The 17,561-nt window shown below is 36.0% G+C and overlaps 1 protein-coding gene across 5 annotated transcripts in view; it reads left to right on the plus strand.

The window, feature by feature from the left end:
• The window catches only part of ANKRD42 (ankyrin repeat domain 42), a 77,687-nt gene that overhangs the window by 14,692 nt on the left and 45,434 nt on the right, over positions 1–17,561 (plus strand). For 4 of the 5 annotated variants that reach the window (XR_012015762.1, XM_072794831.1, XM_072794833.1 and 1 more), the window contains exons 4-6: positions 2,036–2,155; positions 4,044–4,179; positions 14,430–14,630. Coding sequence is in view for 4 of the 5 variants with exons in the window: in XM_072794831.1 (XP_072650932.1) it covers positions 2,036–2,155; positions 4,044–4,179; positions 14,430–14,630 (457 nt within the window). In the remaining variant the exon portion in view is untranslated. The remainder of the gene's footprint in view (positions 1–2,035; positions 2,156–4,043; positions 4,180–14,429; positions 14,631–17,561) is intronic. The other variant, XM_072794834.1, reaches the window with a different exon arrangement.

A 17,561-nucleotide genomic window follows, 5' to 3' on the forward strand; every position in this document is an offset into this window, starting at 1 on the left:
GGCACATGTTTAGGGCGCCTGTAGGTCATTCAGGTGCAGAAGGTCCAGGCAGTTGAAAAGGGTGCTAGAGACAAAGATTTTAGGAGTAATAAAGTATAGGGAAGAGAATAGAGTATTGAGGATTGGATGTTAAAGAATGTTACTAGTAGTGATCGTAGGAAGAGAAATGAGTAAAGAATTCAAAGGAGGAAGTCAGAGGTCCATTGGGCTGTACATATGAAGGAAGAAGTGTTAGGTTGAGTGTCAGAGTTACAGGATAAAACTGAGGAAATGCCACTGGACTTGGCAGCTCACTATAGGGCGAGGTTTGCTCTATTTCCATGCAGTGGTAGGGATGGCACCCCATTTGCAGGTGGATTTGAAGTTGAGGCATTGAGGTATTAATTTGAGAAGTGGGCAATGAAAAAGAAAATGCAATAGTAATTTCGGGGGACATCAGGGTCAAATGATGCTTTTCTTCCTCTAAGCATTAGATCAAACCATTCCCATCACTCTCATTGTCCTTGTCTCCCTGAAAGTTATCTTTTTATTCTCAGAGATTTTGTGGTTCTTTTTTGGTACTATACTGTGTAGTTGTTGCTTATCAAGGATTGCTTTGTATAACTGATTATCTTTGTCTCTACATGTGTCCTAATTCCCTAAATTGAAATGTCTTCATATTCTTTATAGTGACTTTTAATACACAGTAAACATTTAGTATAGTTTGTGATGATTGTTGAGTAGTTAATTATGGAAACTATTCTTAAAACTTTTGATAGGAATTATGATTGAGTCTTTTGCTAAGTTACTGGTAAATACAGGTTAGTTAAAAAAAAGCAAGTCTATGGGAGTAAAACTAACAAATATTAACTAATAATTCTTATAAACAGATTACTTGGTATATATTTTTTGATTACTTGGTATATTAGAGGGGTGTGCTGTGTATATGATATAATTCGTAGACAGAAACTAGGCCAATTATAATTTCAGATGGAATTTCCTCAGATGCAGTTAGAAATTTGATTTGGAGCTAGAACTAGTTACTCTAATAATGAAATCCTTTTACAAAGTATATTAAAAATCCAGTTAATAAAAGATTCCCCTTTTGAAATAGTGGAAGTTGGGGATCCCTGGGTGGCGCAGCGGTTTGGCGCCTGCCTTTGGCCCAGGGCGCGATCCTGAAGACCCGGGATCGAATCCCACGTCGGGCTCCCGGTGCATGGAGCCTGCTTCTCCCTCTGCCTGTGTCTCTGCCTCTCTCTCTCTAACTATCATAAATAAATAAAAATTAAAAAAAAAAAATAGTGGAAGTTGGGCAGCCCAGGTGGCTCAGCGGTTTAGCACCGCCTTCAGCCCAGGGTGTGATCGTGGAGACCCGGGACTGAGTCCCACGTCAGACTCCCTGCATGGAGCCTGCTTCCCCCTCTGTGTCTCTGCCTCTCTCTCTCTCTCTCTCTGTGTGTGTGTGTGTCTCTCATGAGTAAATTAATAAAGTCTTAAAAAGAAATAGTGAAAAAAAAAAAAAAGAGTGGAAGTTTACTTTTCAGCTTATTAGCTTAGCATTGAAGTATTTAACTTAGTGGTTATTAATCTTTCTGAAAAGTGTGCCTTATAAATTATATGCTCTAATTAGAATGTGAAATCAGGGATCCCTGAGTGGCGCAGCGGTTTGGCGCCTGCCTTTGGCCCAGGGCACGATCCTGGAGACCCGGGATCGAATCCCACGTCGGGCTCCCGGTGCATGGAGCCTGCTTCTCCCTCTGCCTGTGTCTCTGCCTCTCTTTCTCTCTGTAACTATCATAAATAAATAAAAATTAAAAAAAAAAATAAAAAAAAAATAGAATGTGAAATCAGGTATTATAAATACCTTCTAGGCATGGTTAAAAAGGATCTCAAACATTTTCTTAGGATTAACTAGGAATTTCTCATACTTTGTGGCACATCTGTAAGAACTTATATAATAATGTTACATTATTACTTATATAAAAATGCCTATTACATCACACTTATGATTTAACATATATATTTATGCAAACTTCTATTTTTCTATTTTTAGGCACTCATAATCAATGGGGCAAATTTGGCAGCTCAAGATGATCGTGGATGCACTCCTTTACACCTTGCTGCAACACATGGACATTCTTTCACTTTACAAATAATACTCCGAAGTGGAGTGGTAAGAGATTCCTGTTAACATGTGAGAATGTGTAATCCTATAAATGGAGTAGCATTTGGTAGCCTAGTTACTTCTTTCTGACTTTTTAAAGCCCTTATATGACTTTGGAGAAGTAATATGATCTCTCTCTTTTGCTCTTCTGTCTTTAAACATGGGAGCAATAATTTAGTTAAAGCTTCAAAAAGACCCAGTTTAGCAGCACAAAGTATTTCAGATAGGTTCTTCAGTTCAGAGTTTGGGAAGAATTTGAAGCTTCTAAACTCATCTTAACCAGTCATTGTAAATCTTTCTGAATTTCTGTGTGTTTACCTGTTTGTTCATAAACTAATTTAGAAAGTGATTTTTATCTCCAGAAATTTCATTTATTGTGATACTTATTTTCAGTATTACCCAGTCATTGTAAAAAAAATAACTTATAAGAAAATAACTACTTATATCGAAGACATTATGGTAAGAGCTGGTATTTCTATAGTTAGAGAAAAAGTGAAGGGCCTGTTAAGTTTTTTTTCATTTACTCTTTGTTTATACGTTCAAGGATGTAATTGCATCATTTGAATCCATCTCTTTCATTTTATTGATCAGGAACCTATGACCGGTACAATGGCCAGTTATGTTCTATTTTTTAAAAAGTTTTATTTATTTTAAAAGATTTATTTATTTTAGAGAGAACGTGAGTGAGAGGGGCAGAGGGAGAGGGAATATCAAGCAGATTCTATGCTGAGCATGGAGCCCAACATGGGGCTTTTTCCCCACAACCATGAGATCATGCCCTGAGCCAAAACCAAGCCTGACACTCAGTGGACTGCGTGACCCAGATGCCCTGTGATTTATATATTTATTTGAGAGAGAGAGAGAGAAAAACACAGTGGGGGGGGGGGGGCGGGCAGAAGGAGAGGGAGAGATCCCAGGTAGGCCCCGTGCTAAGCATGGAGTCTGACTCAGCTGGATCCCATGACCCCAACACCATGACCCCAGCTGAAACCAAGAGTTGGGCGCTTAACTAACTGTACCACCCAGGTACCTCTAGTTAAGTTCCTTTTTATTTTTTATTTATTTTTAGAAAGATTTTATTTATTTATTCATGAGAGACACAGAGAGAGAGGCAGGGACATAGGCGGAGGGAGAAGCTGGCTCTATACAGGGAGCCTGAAAGGGGACTTGATCCTGGGATTGAGGGAACTCTGGGATCACAGCCTGAGCCGAAGGCACATGCTCAACCACTGAGCCATCCAAGGCATCCCAAGTTCCTTTTTAAAAACTATTTTTAGTGATGCCTTGATGGTTTAGTGGATTAAGCATCTGCCTTTCGTTCAGGTTGTTATCCCAGGGTCTTGGGATGGAGCCCTATGTCAGGCTCTCCACTCAGCAGGGAGTCTGCTGCTCCTTCTGCCCCTGCCTCGGCTCATGCTTATGTTCTCTCTTTCTCTGAAAAAAATAAAATCTGTGAAGAAAAGCTATTTTTATGGATCTAGTAAAGTTCTTTTTAAAAAGACTATTTAGGGGATCCCTGGGTGGCTCAGCGGTTCAGTGCCTGCCTTTGGCTCAGGGCGCGGTCCTGGAGTCCCAGGATCGAGTCCTGCATCAGGCTCCCGGCATGGAGCCTGCTTCTCCCTCCTCCTGTGTCTCTGCCTCTCTCTCTCTATCTATCATAAATAAATAAATAAATCTTTAAAAAATAAATAAAAAGACAATTTAATAAAATTTCATTAGTATCTTATTAGTTCATATGTTTAAATCAGTGATTATAGTAATTTTTTCTATTACATTTATTTTTTGCTTTATATTTTTAAGAACACCTCCAATTTTCAACTGCAGAATTAAACTGCTAGACTTAGTATTTCTCCTACAAATGGAAAGAAAACTGAGTTCTTGTGAATGTTACCTCTAGGATCCCAGTGTGACTGATAAGAGAGAATGGAAACCTGTGCACTATGCAGCTTTTCACGGGCGGCTTGGCTGTTTGCAACTTCTAGTTAAATGGGGATGTGGCATAGAAGATGTGGACTACAATGGAAACCTTCCAGGTATTCACAAAAGTGAATGTTTTGGTTTTTCATTAATGTAAACTTAATGATTGCATTTAAGAAATTTAAACTGTCATCATTCTAACAATCCTTCAGAAAACTAAATTTGTTGACCTGAGCATTTTTTACTCTTATACCTATGTTATGTACTTCTCATGTGATTAATTTCTTTCTGAAACCATATCAGCAAAAGAGAAATTGGCAAAATTGAACTTGGATTTACTCTTCCACCAGCTATTTCCTTCATCTGCTGTCTAATGTTATTATTTTTTAACTTCATACAGCTCTACCTCCCAGACTGCTGTTTATAAATAATATTATAAACAGTAGACACTAGTGTATTTGGGTTAATTTGCCAACTGCAGTTGGCTAGGCTGTGATTAGCTGGCCAATTGAGACCTATACTCTAAACACCCTGTCTTCTTCCAAGAAGTGCTGTAGAAATTTGGAAGAGGGATAGATCATAGTGAGGATGGAGTGATGATTATTAAAAATAATTCTTGAATTATGTCTTAAAAGAATCTTAAGTAGCAAACAAATGAAGGGACCATCCAGACAGAATGATATGAACAGGTTTGATCAAATCATTTTGTCACCTAAAAACTCCCTACGTTGCTATGGAGCTCTGATTTCTTAGCTTGGCATGCTATATATTCCTAATTTGGCTCTTACCTACCTCCTTGGCCTCATCTTCCATCCCTTTACACTACTGTCTGGGATTGTTTTGCTTCTTTCTGGAATACACCCTTTACTGTTCATAAAGTAAAGATGTGTTGGTAAGAACTCTTAATTTTTGTATATTTGGAAATTAATGTTTTGCTTTTAAATTTGTTTTAGTCATTCTTTTGGGTGTAATACTTCATTGTGGTTTTATTTCTTTTTATTAAAAAAATTTTTTTAAAAGATTTTATTTTATTTACTCATGAGAGATACAGAGCGTGAGAGAGAGAGAGAGGCAGAGACACAGGCAGAGGGAGAGCAGACCCCATGCAGGGAGCCCGACATGGGACCTTATCCCAGGTCTCCAGGATCACGCTGCGGGCTAAACAGCTGCGCCACCGGGGCTGCCCTTCATTGTGGTTTTAATTAACATTTTCTTTGATTAATTATTTAGAACACCATTTTTTTTCTGGAAGTTTGTACCTGTCTCTCCCCACCCTTTTTTTAATTGAGGTATGATTGATATGTATTTTATTAGTTTCAGGTGTATAGCATATTGATTTGACAATTCCATATATTACCAGTATTTACCATGATAAGTATCATCTGTCACCATACATTATTATAATATTATTGACTATATTTCCTATGCTATAGTTTTAATTTCCATGACTTATTTTGTAACTGGAAGTTTGTATCTCTTAATCTCCTTTACCTCTTTCTCCCATCCCTTCAACCCTTCTCCCTAGCACCATATTATTCTCTGTAGTTATGAGTCTTTTTTTTCTTTCCTGTTTTGTCTTTCAGATTTCACACATAAGGGACATCATGTGTTATCTTTCTCTGACTGATATTACTTAGCAAAATACTCTAGTTCCAAAAAACAAAACAAAACAAAAAAACAAAATACTCTAGTTCCATCCATTTTGTTGAAGATGGCAAGATATCATTCTTTTTATGGCTGAATAATATCCCATTGTGCGTATATATCTATATATATTTATATACCACTTCTATATCCATTCATTTGTCTATGGACACTTAGATTATTTCCATATCTTGGCTATTGAAAATAAGGCTGCAATAAACCTAGCGGTGCATATATTTTTTAGAATTAGTGTTTTCATTTTCTTTGGATAAATACCTAGTAGTGGAATTACTGGATCATATGGCATTTTTATTTTTCATTTTTTTGGTTTCCAAAAAAAAAAAAAAAACCAAACCCCCAAACCTCTGTTTTCCATAGTAGTTGTGCCAATTTAGATTTGTACCAACAGTACATGAGAGGTCTCTTTTCTTCACATTCTCTCCAAAACTTATTTCTTTTTACTTTTGACACTAGCCATTTTGACTGGTATGAGGTGATATCTCATTGTGGTTTTGATTTGCATTTCCCTGATGATGAGTAATGTTGAGCATCTTTTCATGTGTCTGTTGGCCATCTGTACGTCTTCTTTGGAAAATGTCTATTCAGATCTGCCCATTTTTAATTGATTTATTTGTGTTTTTAGTGTTGAGTTGTATAAATTCTTTATATATTTTGGTTAATTAAACCCTTACTGGATATCATTTGTAGATATCTTCATCCATTCAGTAGGTTGCTTTTTGTTTTGTTGATGGTTTCCTTTGCTGCGCAAAAGCTTTTTATTTTGGTATAGTCCCACTATTTTATTTTATTTTATTTTATTTTATTTTATTTTATTTTATTTTATTTTATTTTATTTTATTATTTTATTTATTTTATTTTATTTATTTTATTATTTTATTTTATTTTATTTATTTTATTTTATTTTTTATTTTATTTTATTTTATTTTACTTTATTTTATTTTATTTTATTTTATTTTATTTTATTTTATTTTATTTTATTTTTTATATTTTATTTTTGCCCATGAGATATATCCATAAATATGTTGCTAAGACCCGAGTTGAAGAGATTACTGCCTGTGTTTTCTTTTAGGAGTTTTTTTTTTTTAATTTTAAAGATTTTTTTAAAAAAGATTTGTTTATTTATTTGTGAGAGACACACAGAGAGAGAGAATGAGACAGAGCGAGAGAGAGGGGCAGAGGTAGAGAGAGACACAGGCAGAGGGAAGAAGCAGGTTCCATGCAGGGAGTCCGACGTGGGACTCGATCCCAGGACTCCAGGACCACGCCCTGGGCTGAAGGCAGCACTAACTCGCTGAGCCACCCAGGCTGCCCTCTTTTAGGAATTTTATGATTTCAGGTCTCACATTTAGTTCTTTAATCCATTTTGAGTTTATTTTTGTATATGGTGTAAAAAAGTGATCTAGTTATATCTTTTTGCCTGTGGCTGTCCAATTTTCTTAGTGCAATTTTTGAAGAGATTGTCTTTTCCCCGTTGTGTATTCTTGCCTCCTTTGTCATAGATTAGTTGTGTAATTGTGGATTTCTTTCTGGGCTCTCTCTTCTGTTCCATTGATCTGTGTGTCTGTTTTGTGCTGTTACCATATTGTTTTTATTGCTGTAGCTTTGTAGTTGTTCTTGAACTTTGGGATTGTGATATCTCTAGCTTTGTTCTTCTTTTGCAAGATTACTTCAGCTACTTTTTTTTTTTGTGGTTCTATTCAAATTTTAGGATTATTTTTTCTGTTGGTTATTTTGATAGAGATTGCATTGAGTCTGTAGTTTGCTTTGGGTAGTATGAACATTTTACCAATATTAATTTTTCCAGTCCATGAGCCTATTTTTCCATTTGTTTGTGTCATCTTCAGTTTCTTTCACTGACATCTTACGGTTTCGGAGTAAAAGTCTTTCATTTCGTTGGTTAAATTTATTCCTAGGTATCCTTTTTGGTGCAATTGTAGATGAAATTGTTTTCTATTATTTCTGCTGCTTCATTATTGGTGTATAGAAATGCAACTGATTGCTGTATATTTTGTATCCTGCAGTTTTACTAACTTTATTCTAATAGTGTTTTGGTGGAGTCTTTAGGGTTTTCTTTATGTGTAGTATCATGTCATCTGCAAATAATGACAGTTTTACTTCCGTACTGAGTTAGATGCCTTTTATTTTTCTTGTCTGATTGCTGTAGTTAGGACTTCAAGTAGTATGTTGAATTAAAGTGGTGAAAGTGGACATTCTTGGTTTTCTTCCTGATCTAGAGGAAAAGCTCTTAGTTTTTCAGCATTGAGTATGATTTTCGATGTGGATATGTCATATATGGCTTTTATTAGGTTGAGATGTTTCTATTCCACCTATGTGATGAGAGTTTTTATCATGAATGGATGTTGTATTTTGTCAAATGCTTTTTCTATATCTAGTGAAATGATCTTATCATTTTTATCCTCCCTCCTATTAATGTTATGTTTCACATTGATGGATTTGCAAATTTTGAACCATCCTTCCTCCCTAGAATAAATCCCATTTTATTGTGGTGAATGAGCTTTTCAATGAATTATTGATTTCAATTTCCTAATATTTTGTTGAGAATTTTTTGTCTATGTTTATCAGAGATACAGGCCTGTAGTTCTTTTTATAGTGTCTTTGGTTTTGGTATCAGGATAATGCTGGCCTCGAAGAATGAATTTGGAAGTTTTTCTTCCTCTACTATATTTTGGAATATTATGAGGAGAATAGATGTTAACTCTTCCTTCTTGTAAATCCATCTAATCCTGGACATTTTTTTGTTGGGAGTTTTTTTTTTTTTTTAAGATTTTATTTATTGACTCATGAGAGAGAGAGAGAGAGAGAGAGAGAGGCAGAGACACAGGCAGAGGGAGAAGCAGGCTCCATGCAGGGAGCCCGATGTAGGACTCAATCCCGGGACTCCAGGACCACACCCCAGGCCAAAGGCAGGTGCTAAACCACTGAGCCACCCAGGGATCCCCATGTTGGGAGTTTTTTTTTTGATTACCAGTTCAATTTTTTACTAGTAAATAGTGTGTTCAAATTTTTTATTTCTTCCTGATTTAGTTCTGGAATGTTTTATATTTCTAGGAATTTATCCTTTTTTTCTAGGTTCTTCAATTATTTGACATATAATTTTTCATAGTCATTCATACAATTTTTATATCTGTGCTGTCAGTTGTTATTTCTCTCATTTCATTTCATCTTTAAAAATATATTTTTAAAATATATTTTTTAAGATTTTATTTATTTATTCATGAGAGACACGCAGAGAAAGAGAGAGAGAGAGAGAGAGAGAGGCAGAGACATAGGCAGAGGGAGAAGCAGGCCCCATGCAGGAGCCCAACATGGGACTCGATCTCAGGACTCCAGTATCACGCCCGGGGCCGAAGGCAGGTGCTAAACCGCTGAGCCACCCAGGGATCCCCTATTTTTTAAAGATTTTATTTATTTATTCATGAGAGACACAGAGAGGGAGACAGAGACATAGGTAGAGGGAGAAGCAGGCTCCCTACAGGGAGCCTGTTGTAGGACTTGATCCCAGGACCCTGAGCCAAAGGCAGACTCTCAACCACTGATCCATCCATTTTAAAAATGCCCCTCATTTTTAAAAAGCTTTTAAAATTTTTTAAGTAATCTCTACACTGAACATGGGGCTTGAACTCATAACCCTGAGATCAAGAGTCATGTGCTCTAATGACTAAGCCAGTCAGGTGCCCCTTTACCATGTGGTTTCTGATTTTGAGTTCTCTCTTTCTTGATGAGTGTGGTTAAAGGTTTATCAGTTTTATTCAGAGAACTAGCTGTTAGGTTTCATTAATCTTTTCTTATTATTACAATTGTTACTTTTTAGTCTCTCTTTCATTCATTTCTTCTTTCATCTTTATTATTTCCTTCTGCAGACTTTGGGCTTTGTTATTCTTTTTCTAGTTCCTTTAGGTGTAGCTTTAGATTGAGATTTTTCTTGTTTCTTGAGGAAGGCCTATATCCCTATAAACACTCCTCTTAGAACTGCTTTTGGAGCATCCCAAAGATTTTGCTTTCAATTTTCTGTTGTCTTCATGTGTATTTTAATTTCCTTTTTGATTTATTTGTTGATCCATTGGTTGTTTAGGAGCATACTGTTTAGCCTCCACATATTTGTGGTGTTTTCCATTTTTTTCTTGTGCTTGATTTCTAGTTTTATACTATTGTAGTTGGAAGAGATAATTAATATGATTTCTATCTTCTTAAATTTATATTGAGATTTGTGGCCAAACCTGATCTGTCCTGGGGAATGTTCATGTGCACTTGAAGTAAATGAGTATTCTGCTGTTTTGGGGTGGAATATTCTATATGTATCTGTTAAGTCCATCTCGTCTAATCTGTTGTTCAAAGCCACTATTCCATTATTGGTTGATCTATCCATTGATGTGAGGTTTTAAAGTCCCATTCTATTACTGTATTACTATCAATTTCTCCCTTTAAGTCTGTTCTATTTGCTTTATGTATTTAGGTGCTCCAGTGTTGGGTGCGTAGATATTTACAGTTGTTAAATTCTCTTATTGCATGAGTATTTATCATTATGTAGTGTCGTTTGTTTATTGTATAGTCTTTGTTTTTTTTTTAATTTTTATTTATTTTTTTAAATTGGAGTTCAATTTGCCAACATATAGCATAACACCCAGTGCTCATCCTGCCAAGTGCCCCCCTCAGTGCCCATCACCCAGTCACCCCAACCCCCTGCCCACCTCCCTTTCCACTACCCCTTGTTTGTTTCCCAGAGTTAGGTGTCTTTCATGTTTTGTCACTCTCACTGATATTTTCACTCCTTTCCCCTTTATTCCCTTTCACTATTTTTTATATTCCCCAAATGAATGAGACCATATAATGTTTGTCTTTCTCCAGTTGACTTATTTCACTCAGCATAATACCCTCCAGTTCCATCCACGTCGAAGCAAATGGTGGGTATTTATCGTTTCTAATGGCTGAGTAATATTAGTCTTTGTTTTAAAGTCTGTTTTGTCTGGTGAAAGTATTTCTACTCCAGCTCTTTTGTCCCCCTACCTCCAATAGTGTGTGAAGTATCTTTTTCCATCTTTTCCTTTCAGTCTGTATGTGTCTTTAGGTCTGAAATGAGTTTCTTATAGGCAGCATATAGGTGGTCTTGTTTTTTTATCCATTCACTCACCCTGTGTTTTTTGGAGTATTTAATAGTTTATCTACATTTAAAATAATTATTGATCAGTATTATAAAAAATTATTTCATATGCTTAATGGCCATCTTATTTCTTCTTTTTAAAAAATGTTTACTGTTTTTCTTATTTAACAATATATTTATTTTTTAAGTAACACTTATACCCAGTGTGAGGCTTGAACTCATAACCTGAATTCAAGAGTTGCATGATCTTTTGACAGCCAACCAGGTACTCCTGGCTATTTTCTTTTGTGCAAAACTAGTTCACATATTTTGCCTATTTTTTATTGTTTTCTTGCTTTTTAAAAAATTAATTGTAGGAGTCTTTAACCTAGATACAAGCTTTCTGTCACTTAGATGTTGCACATATCTCTTTTATTTAAATATCTTTTCCATTCTATGGCTTGCCTTTTTATTCTTTTCAGATATCTTTTGATGATAAAAGTTTTAACTGTAGTGTAGTCAAGTTTAATAAACTCTTCCTTTATGGTTAGTCCTTTCTGAATCCTGTTAAAAAAGTCTTTCCATACTCTTTGATCATGAAGACATTATTTTATAGTCAAGAAATTTTATTATTTTATCTTCTCATTTGGATTTCCAGTCCACTTGGAGTTGACTTTTCTGTAACACATGGTAGGGGGCAATTTCATTCTTATTTGATTCTTTATTAAATATGTCTAATCATTTTTAAGTCTTTCTGCCTGCTCATTAAAAAAAATCCAACTTTTATTTCTTAAAACATGTATAATTTTTGGGCAGCCCTGGTGGCTTAGCAGTTAGGGCCGCAGGGTGTGATCCTGGAGACCCAGGATTGAGTCCCACGTCGGGCTCCCTGTATGGAGTCTGCTTCTCCCTCTGCCTGTGTCTCTGCCTCTCTTTCTCTCTGTCTCTCATGAATGAATAAATAAATAAAATCTTAAAAAAAAGTATAATTTTTTATGACCATATAGAGTATAATTTTTATTTTTTATTATTTATTTTTAGTGTTTTTTTTTTTTTTTTTTTTTTTACTTATTCATGAGAGACACAAAGAGAGGCAGAGACCTAGGCAGAGGGAGAAGCAGGCTTGCCACGGGGAGCCCATTGCGGGACTCTATCCCTAGACCCGGGATCATGCCTTGAGCTGAAAGCAGATGTTCAACCGCTGAGCCACCCAGGTGTCCCTAATTTTTAATAGTATAATATAGAGGTGAAGAATGTGGCTTCAGTACTAGACTGCTTGTATTCAAATCTCTATCTTAAATTACTAATTCAGCATTTATTTACTGAGTATTTATTATGTGTCATTCCCTCTTCTTGGTGCTAGGGATGTCACACCAAATAAAACAGACAAAGTCCCTGCCTTCATACGGTGGTGGTGTTGGTGGGGACAGAGACAATAATCAGAAGAATATAAATTATGATTAAGTAGGGATATGTGTATGAATAAAATCAGAGAAGGGAGTAGAATGTTAAAGAGGAAGAAATTTAAAATAGGATGGTCAGGTAAGACTTCCCTGGGGAAGTGATAATTGGATAAAGACTGAAGCAGTTGAGGGAACAGGTCTTGTGACCATCACAGGGAAAGAGTATTTCAGGAAGAGATAACAGCAAGTTAAAGTTTGTGAGGCAGGAGTGTATTTGAGTAACAGTGAGTCAGTATGGTTAGAACAGAAGTGAGAGAGTAAGTAATAGATCATGAGGTCAGGGTAACATGAGCCATAGAAAGATTTTGAGCATAGCAGTGACATGATCTGACTACATTTAAGAACATTTTCTCTGTTTTGTTTGTAATAGATTGCAGTGTGGGTATAGGGATAGCAAGGGTAGAAATATAGCAGTTGGGAGCCTGATGCAATAATTTAATGCTGCTATTTGGTTGGAGCAGAGCAGAGGCAACAAAGATAGTGAGAAGTAATTGGGGTCAGTATATTCTTTAAAGATAGAGCCAATAAAATTTGCTGATTCATGAAGGTGTTGAGAGTGACAGAAAGGAGTCAAGGATGGCTCCAGGGTTTTGGGCATGAGCTACATGGAGAAGAGTGAGTTCCTATTAAGTAAGATGGGGGAAACTATGTAAGGAAAAGGTATGCAAGAGCGATGAGGAGTTGTTTTTATTATGTTAAGTTCACAATGTCTGTAAGACTTAAGTGGATATATGATGAATGAGCTGTTGGAAGAATCTCAAGTTTTATGGGGAGTTTTAATTTTTTTTTTTAGGTTCATCTGAGAAAGTGTAGAGTGGTGTGTGCCTGCAGCTTTTCTTTTAGGTATTATTACATCTTGTTTCTCCTGCATTATACTGGTCACTTAGGCACTGCCCTACTCCTCCAGAGGCAAGGTTTGTATGTTGATTGGGTTGTTGTTTCCCAAATAGTCACTTCTCCAGAGGTGTGAAGGCTCCTTTTTTCTTTGTAATCACTGCCTCTAAACTTGTGATACCCCAGAAGCATTCCATTTTTTTTGCAGATTTTGGGTTGTGGCTCTCCTTTAGTCTGATTCAGTTATGTTTTCTTTCAGGGCTTCCTTAAAATTTGTTGTGTGTTCTTGATGTTCTTGTTTGTTTTTCTAGTCTTTTTTGGCTTCAAAAATATCTTTTCTGGGATCCCTGGGTGGCACAGCGGTTTGGCGCCTGCCTTTGGCCCAAGGTGCGATCCTGGAGACCCGGGATCGAATCCCACGTCGGGCTCCCGGTGCATGGAGCCTGCTTCTTCCTCTGCCTGTGTCTCTGCCTCTCTCTCTCTCTCTGTGACTATCATAAATAAAAAATAAATAAATGAAATAAATATATCTTTTCTATTTTCAAGGATTGAGAATAGAAATGGTGAGGTAGTGTGTGTGCTTTGTCTGCAGTTTTGATCCAGTCTTCTGTTTTAAATAAAAAGAATCAATGTATATGGAAAAGTGACAAAATCCATAGTGATAAAAATAACACTCATATTTTCATGGTGACCTGGTTTGTTTTTTGCACTTTTTTCCAAAACGTTAAAAAAAAAATTACCTATCATTTATCTTACATAACAAGTATTTTCTCATGTAATTATAAGATGCATAGTTGAGATTTCACTTTTCAAGAAAATTTCTGGGGCCTTCTATTTGGTGTCTCTCCTCTGGTGTCTGTACATTCACAGTATGTGTAACTCTTTAATCATTTGGTATGTTGCTTTGGCATGACCTGAAGGTCGAGTAAAGACTTGTAGGCTCGGAAAAAAGGTATTACCTTTCTCAGATTATTTTCCTGTTTTTTTTTTTTTTTAATATTTTTTATTTATTTATGATAGTCACACACAGAGAGAGAGAGAGAGAAGCAGAGACATAGGCAGAGGGTGAAGCAGGCTCCATGCACCGGGAGCCCGACGTGGGATTCGATCCCGGGTCTCCAGGATCACGCCCCGGGCCAAAGGCAGGCGCCAAACCGCTGCGCCACCCAGGGATCCCGTATTTTCCTGTTATATAGGAAAGGGACAGTCATCTTCCTGTGAGAACGAGAGCCAGTGTTGTTATTTCTTTCTTCAAGTTACTTTATCATCAATTAAAAAATTTTTTTTTTTTCTCTCTCACCTATAGTTCACTTAGCAGCCATGGAAGGTCACCTTCACTGCTTTAAATTCCTACTCAGTAGAATGAACAGTATAACACAAGCTTTAAAAGCCTTCAATGATAATGGAGAAAATGTATTGGATCTGGCCCAGAGGTTCTTTAAGCAGAACATTTTGCAGTTTATCCAAGGGGCTGAGTATGAACAAAGTGATCCGAGAGATCAGGAAAGTAAGTAATAAGCCCTGAAATGTTTTAGCATTTAATGAGTAAGTGGAATAAAAAGAAATTATAGGGCAAATGTTACATTTAAATATGTTACTTATAATTGTCCATTTAATTAAATATAGTACTATAATTGTCCATTGTAGTTATATAAATATGTTGCTTATAATTCATTCAGTTTTTCTTTATTATAAAGTATTTTAGGCAGAAATATATAGAGATTAATGTAATGAACATTCTCTATGCCACTGATTTAAGGATAAAATATTATAGATTTAAAGCTTCTTGGTTCTATTATTATTATTTTTGGTTCTGTCTCTTTAATATCACTCATTTCTTTGTCTTCCTTCTCAGAGGTAACTATTGTTTTGGATTTATAATTCCATTCTACAGGTTTTATATTTAGTGTATATGTACCACAAAAATATACACTATTGTGTGTTTTTGAAGTAATAGACTAAAATGACCTAAAATTCAGTGGCTTAGTGATTTATATGACAGCCCAGGTTGAAGAGTGAATCTGTGCTGTGCAGTCATTCAGTAACTGGCTTTTTTTTCCCCACTAGCTTTCTTTGGTTGTAGAGAATATAACAGGAGGTGGGGGGAGGGAGCAAGACTATAAGATTTTCAAGGCCTAATAAGTACTCATCACTTTTGCTAACATTGCATTGGCAAAAGTTAAGTCACATGGGCATATTAGCTGTGAGGAAGCCTGGAGGATTCAGTACCTTGCTGAGAAGACTCACCTCAGCTACCACTCCCTTACTATTGAAGGAAGACCGTTTTTGTGGACAACTAGCAGTCTTTGAAACTTCTTTTAAAATCTTATGAAAATGGTGTAAAACAATATGCATTCTTTTATTCCTTACTTTTTCCACAAAATACTATGTTTTTGAGATTTAGGTTGATGGAAGTATCCTAGTTTATTCTTTTTAAATGTTGGTATAGTTTTGCATATTATGAAAATCATTATTCATTTTCCAATTTGATATTTAGATTGTTTTTCACTATTACAGTCAGTGTTGTCATGGATATTCTTGTATGTGTCTCCATACATACAAGAGATTCTACAGAGAAGTGCTTCAGTACCTTTTTAACACATAGCCCATGTAGACAATATTTGTATGGCACACTGGGATTGATGGATGTGGCTTCTTGAGGTACTGCCTATCTTCTCTGAAGACTGAGAGCTGAGAGCTCTGCTTGGGTAAATAGGTGTGCAGTTTGCTTGGTGGGATCTGCCCATCTTCAGTATAAATAGGGATTGCTATATTCTTCATCAGAGTAGTTGTAGGAGATTACACTCTTTATGTTTGGTGGGAATTTATTTATTTATTTTAGAGAGAGAGACAGAGAGCAAGTGAGCATGAGCAGGGGGAGGGGCTAAGGGAGAGGGAGACATTCCTGAAGCAGACTCCTTACTGAGCATGGAGCCAGACCTGGGGCTCAATCTCAGGACTGTGAGATCATGACCTGAGCCGCAGTCAAGAGTCTGACAGTGAAACAACTGAGCCTCTCAGACACCCCTAGAATCAATTTTATTAAAGTATGGTTTATATATAATAAACTGTATTCATTTAGTGTGCAGTTCGGTGAGTTTTGATGTATTTTGAAAATATCACAATCAAGATACAAAACATTTCCATCACCTCTGAAATATATATATATATATTTTTTGAAATATTTTTAATATCCCCTTGTAGTTACCCTTACTTTTAGCCTGGCTGCACACAACCACTTACTTGCTTTCTGTCACTGTAGATTAATTTGAATTTTCTAATAGAACCATTTTGAGATTCTATTAATATACATATGTATATTGTATATATTCATTTTTATTGCTAAATAAAATTCCATTATATGGATATACTTTGTTTTATTTTGTTTTAAACCAGCTCACCTGCTGATGAACATTGGATTATTACCAGTTTTGGGCTATTATTAATAAAGCTGCTCTGAACATTTACATATATGTTTGCAGTTCTCTTGGTAAATACAGAGGAGTGGAGTGTATGGTGGGTTTATGTTTAACTTTAAGAAGTTGTGTAACTGGAGCACTCAGGTGGCTCAGTCAGTTAAGTATCTGGCTCTTGATCTCAGCCTAGGTATTAATATCAGGTCATGAGTTCAAGCCCCAAACTGGGCTCCATGCTAGGCATGAAGCCTACTTAAAAAAAAAAAAAAAAAAAAAAAAAAAAAGTTGTGTAATTATTTTCTAAAGTAGTTGTATGGCTTTACATCACCACTTATGTGTATGAGAATTCCATTTGCTCCATGGAATTGCTAACACTTGATATAGTCTGTTTTATTAACTGTTCTATGGGTGAGTAGTGTTATCTTACTGTGTGGTTTTAATCTATATTTCCCTGAAAACGAACGATATTGAGCATCTTTTCAAAAGAGCATTTGTGTATCTTTTATGAGGTGTCTGTTTAATTCTTTTGCCCATTTTTTAATTGAGTTGTATGTCTACTCATTACTGACTTTTGACAGTTCTTTAGGTTTTGTTAGTTATATGTTACGGCATATATTTTCTCCCTTTCTGAAGCTTGCCTGGTTTCTTGGCAGTATCTTTCTTTTTATAGTTTATATATAAAATATATAAAATTTTGAATTTTATTTATTTTAGAGAGATTGAGCTCAGGAGTAGCAAGAGAGGGGCAGAGAAAGAAGGGAGAGAGAATCTTAAGCGGGTTCCGTGCTCAATGTGAAGCTGTCTGACACACAGGGCTTGATCACATGACCCTGAGATAATAACCTGAGCTGAAATTAGGAGTTGGTTGCTTAACTCCCTGAGCCATCCAGGTGCCCCTTGGCAGTATCTTTCAAAGAACAAAAGTCTTAAATTTTGATAAAGTACAATTTATCAATCTTTTCTACAGGTCATTTTTTTGTGTGTCCTATCTGTGAAATACTTGTCCAAGATGTTCTTCTGTA

The sequence above is a fragment of the Canis lupus genome, chromosome 23, assembly GCF_048164855.1.
Source record: "Canis lupus baileyi chromosome 23, mCanLup2.hap1, whole genome shotgun sequence".
Classification (NCBI taxonomy): domain Eukaryota; kingdom Metazoa; phylum Chordata; class Mammalia; order Carnivora; family Canidae; genus Canis; species Canis lupus.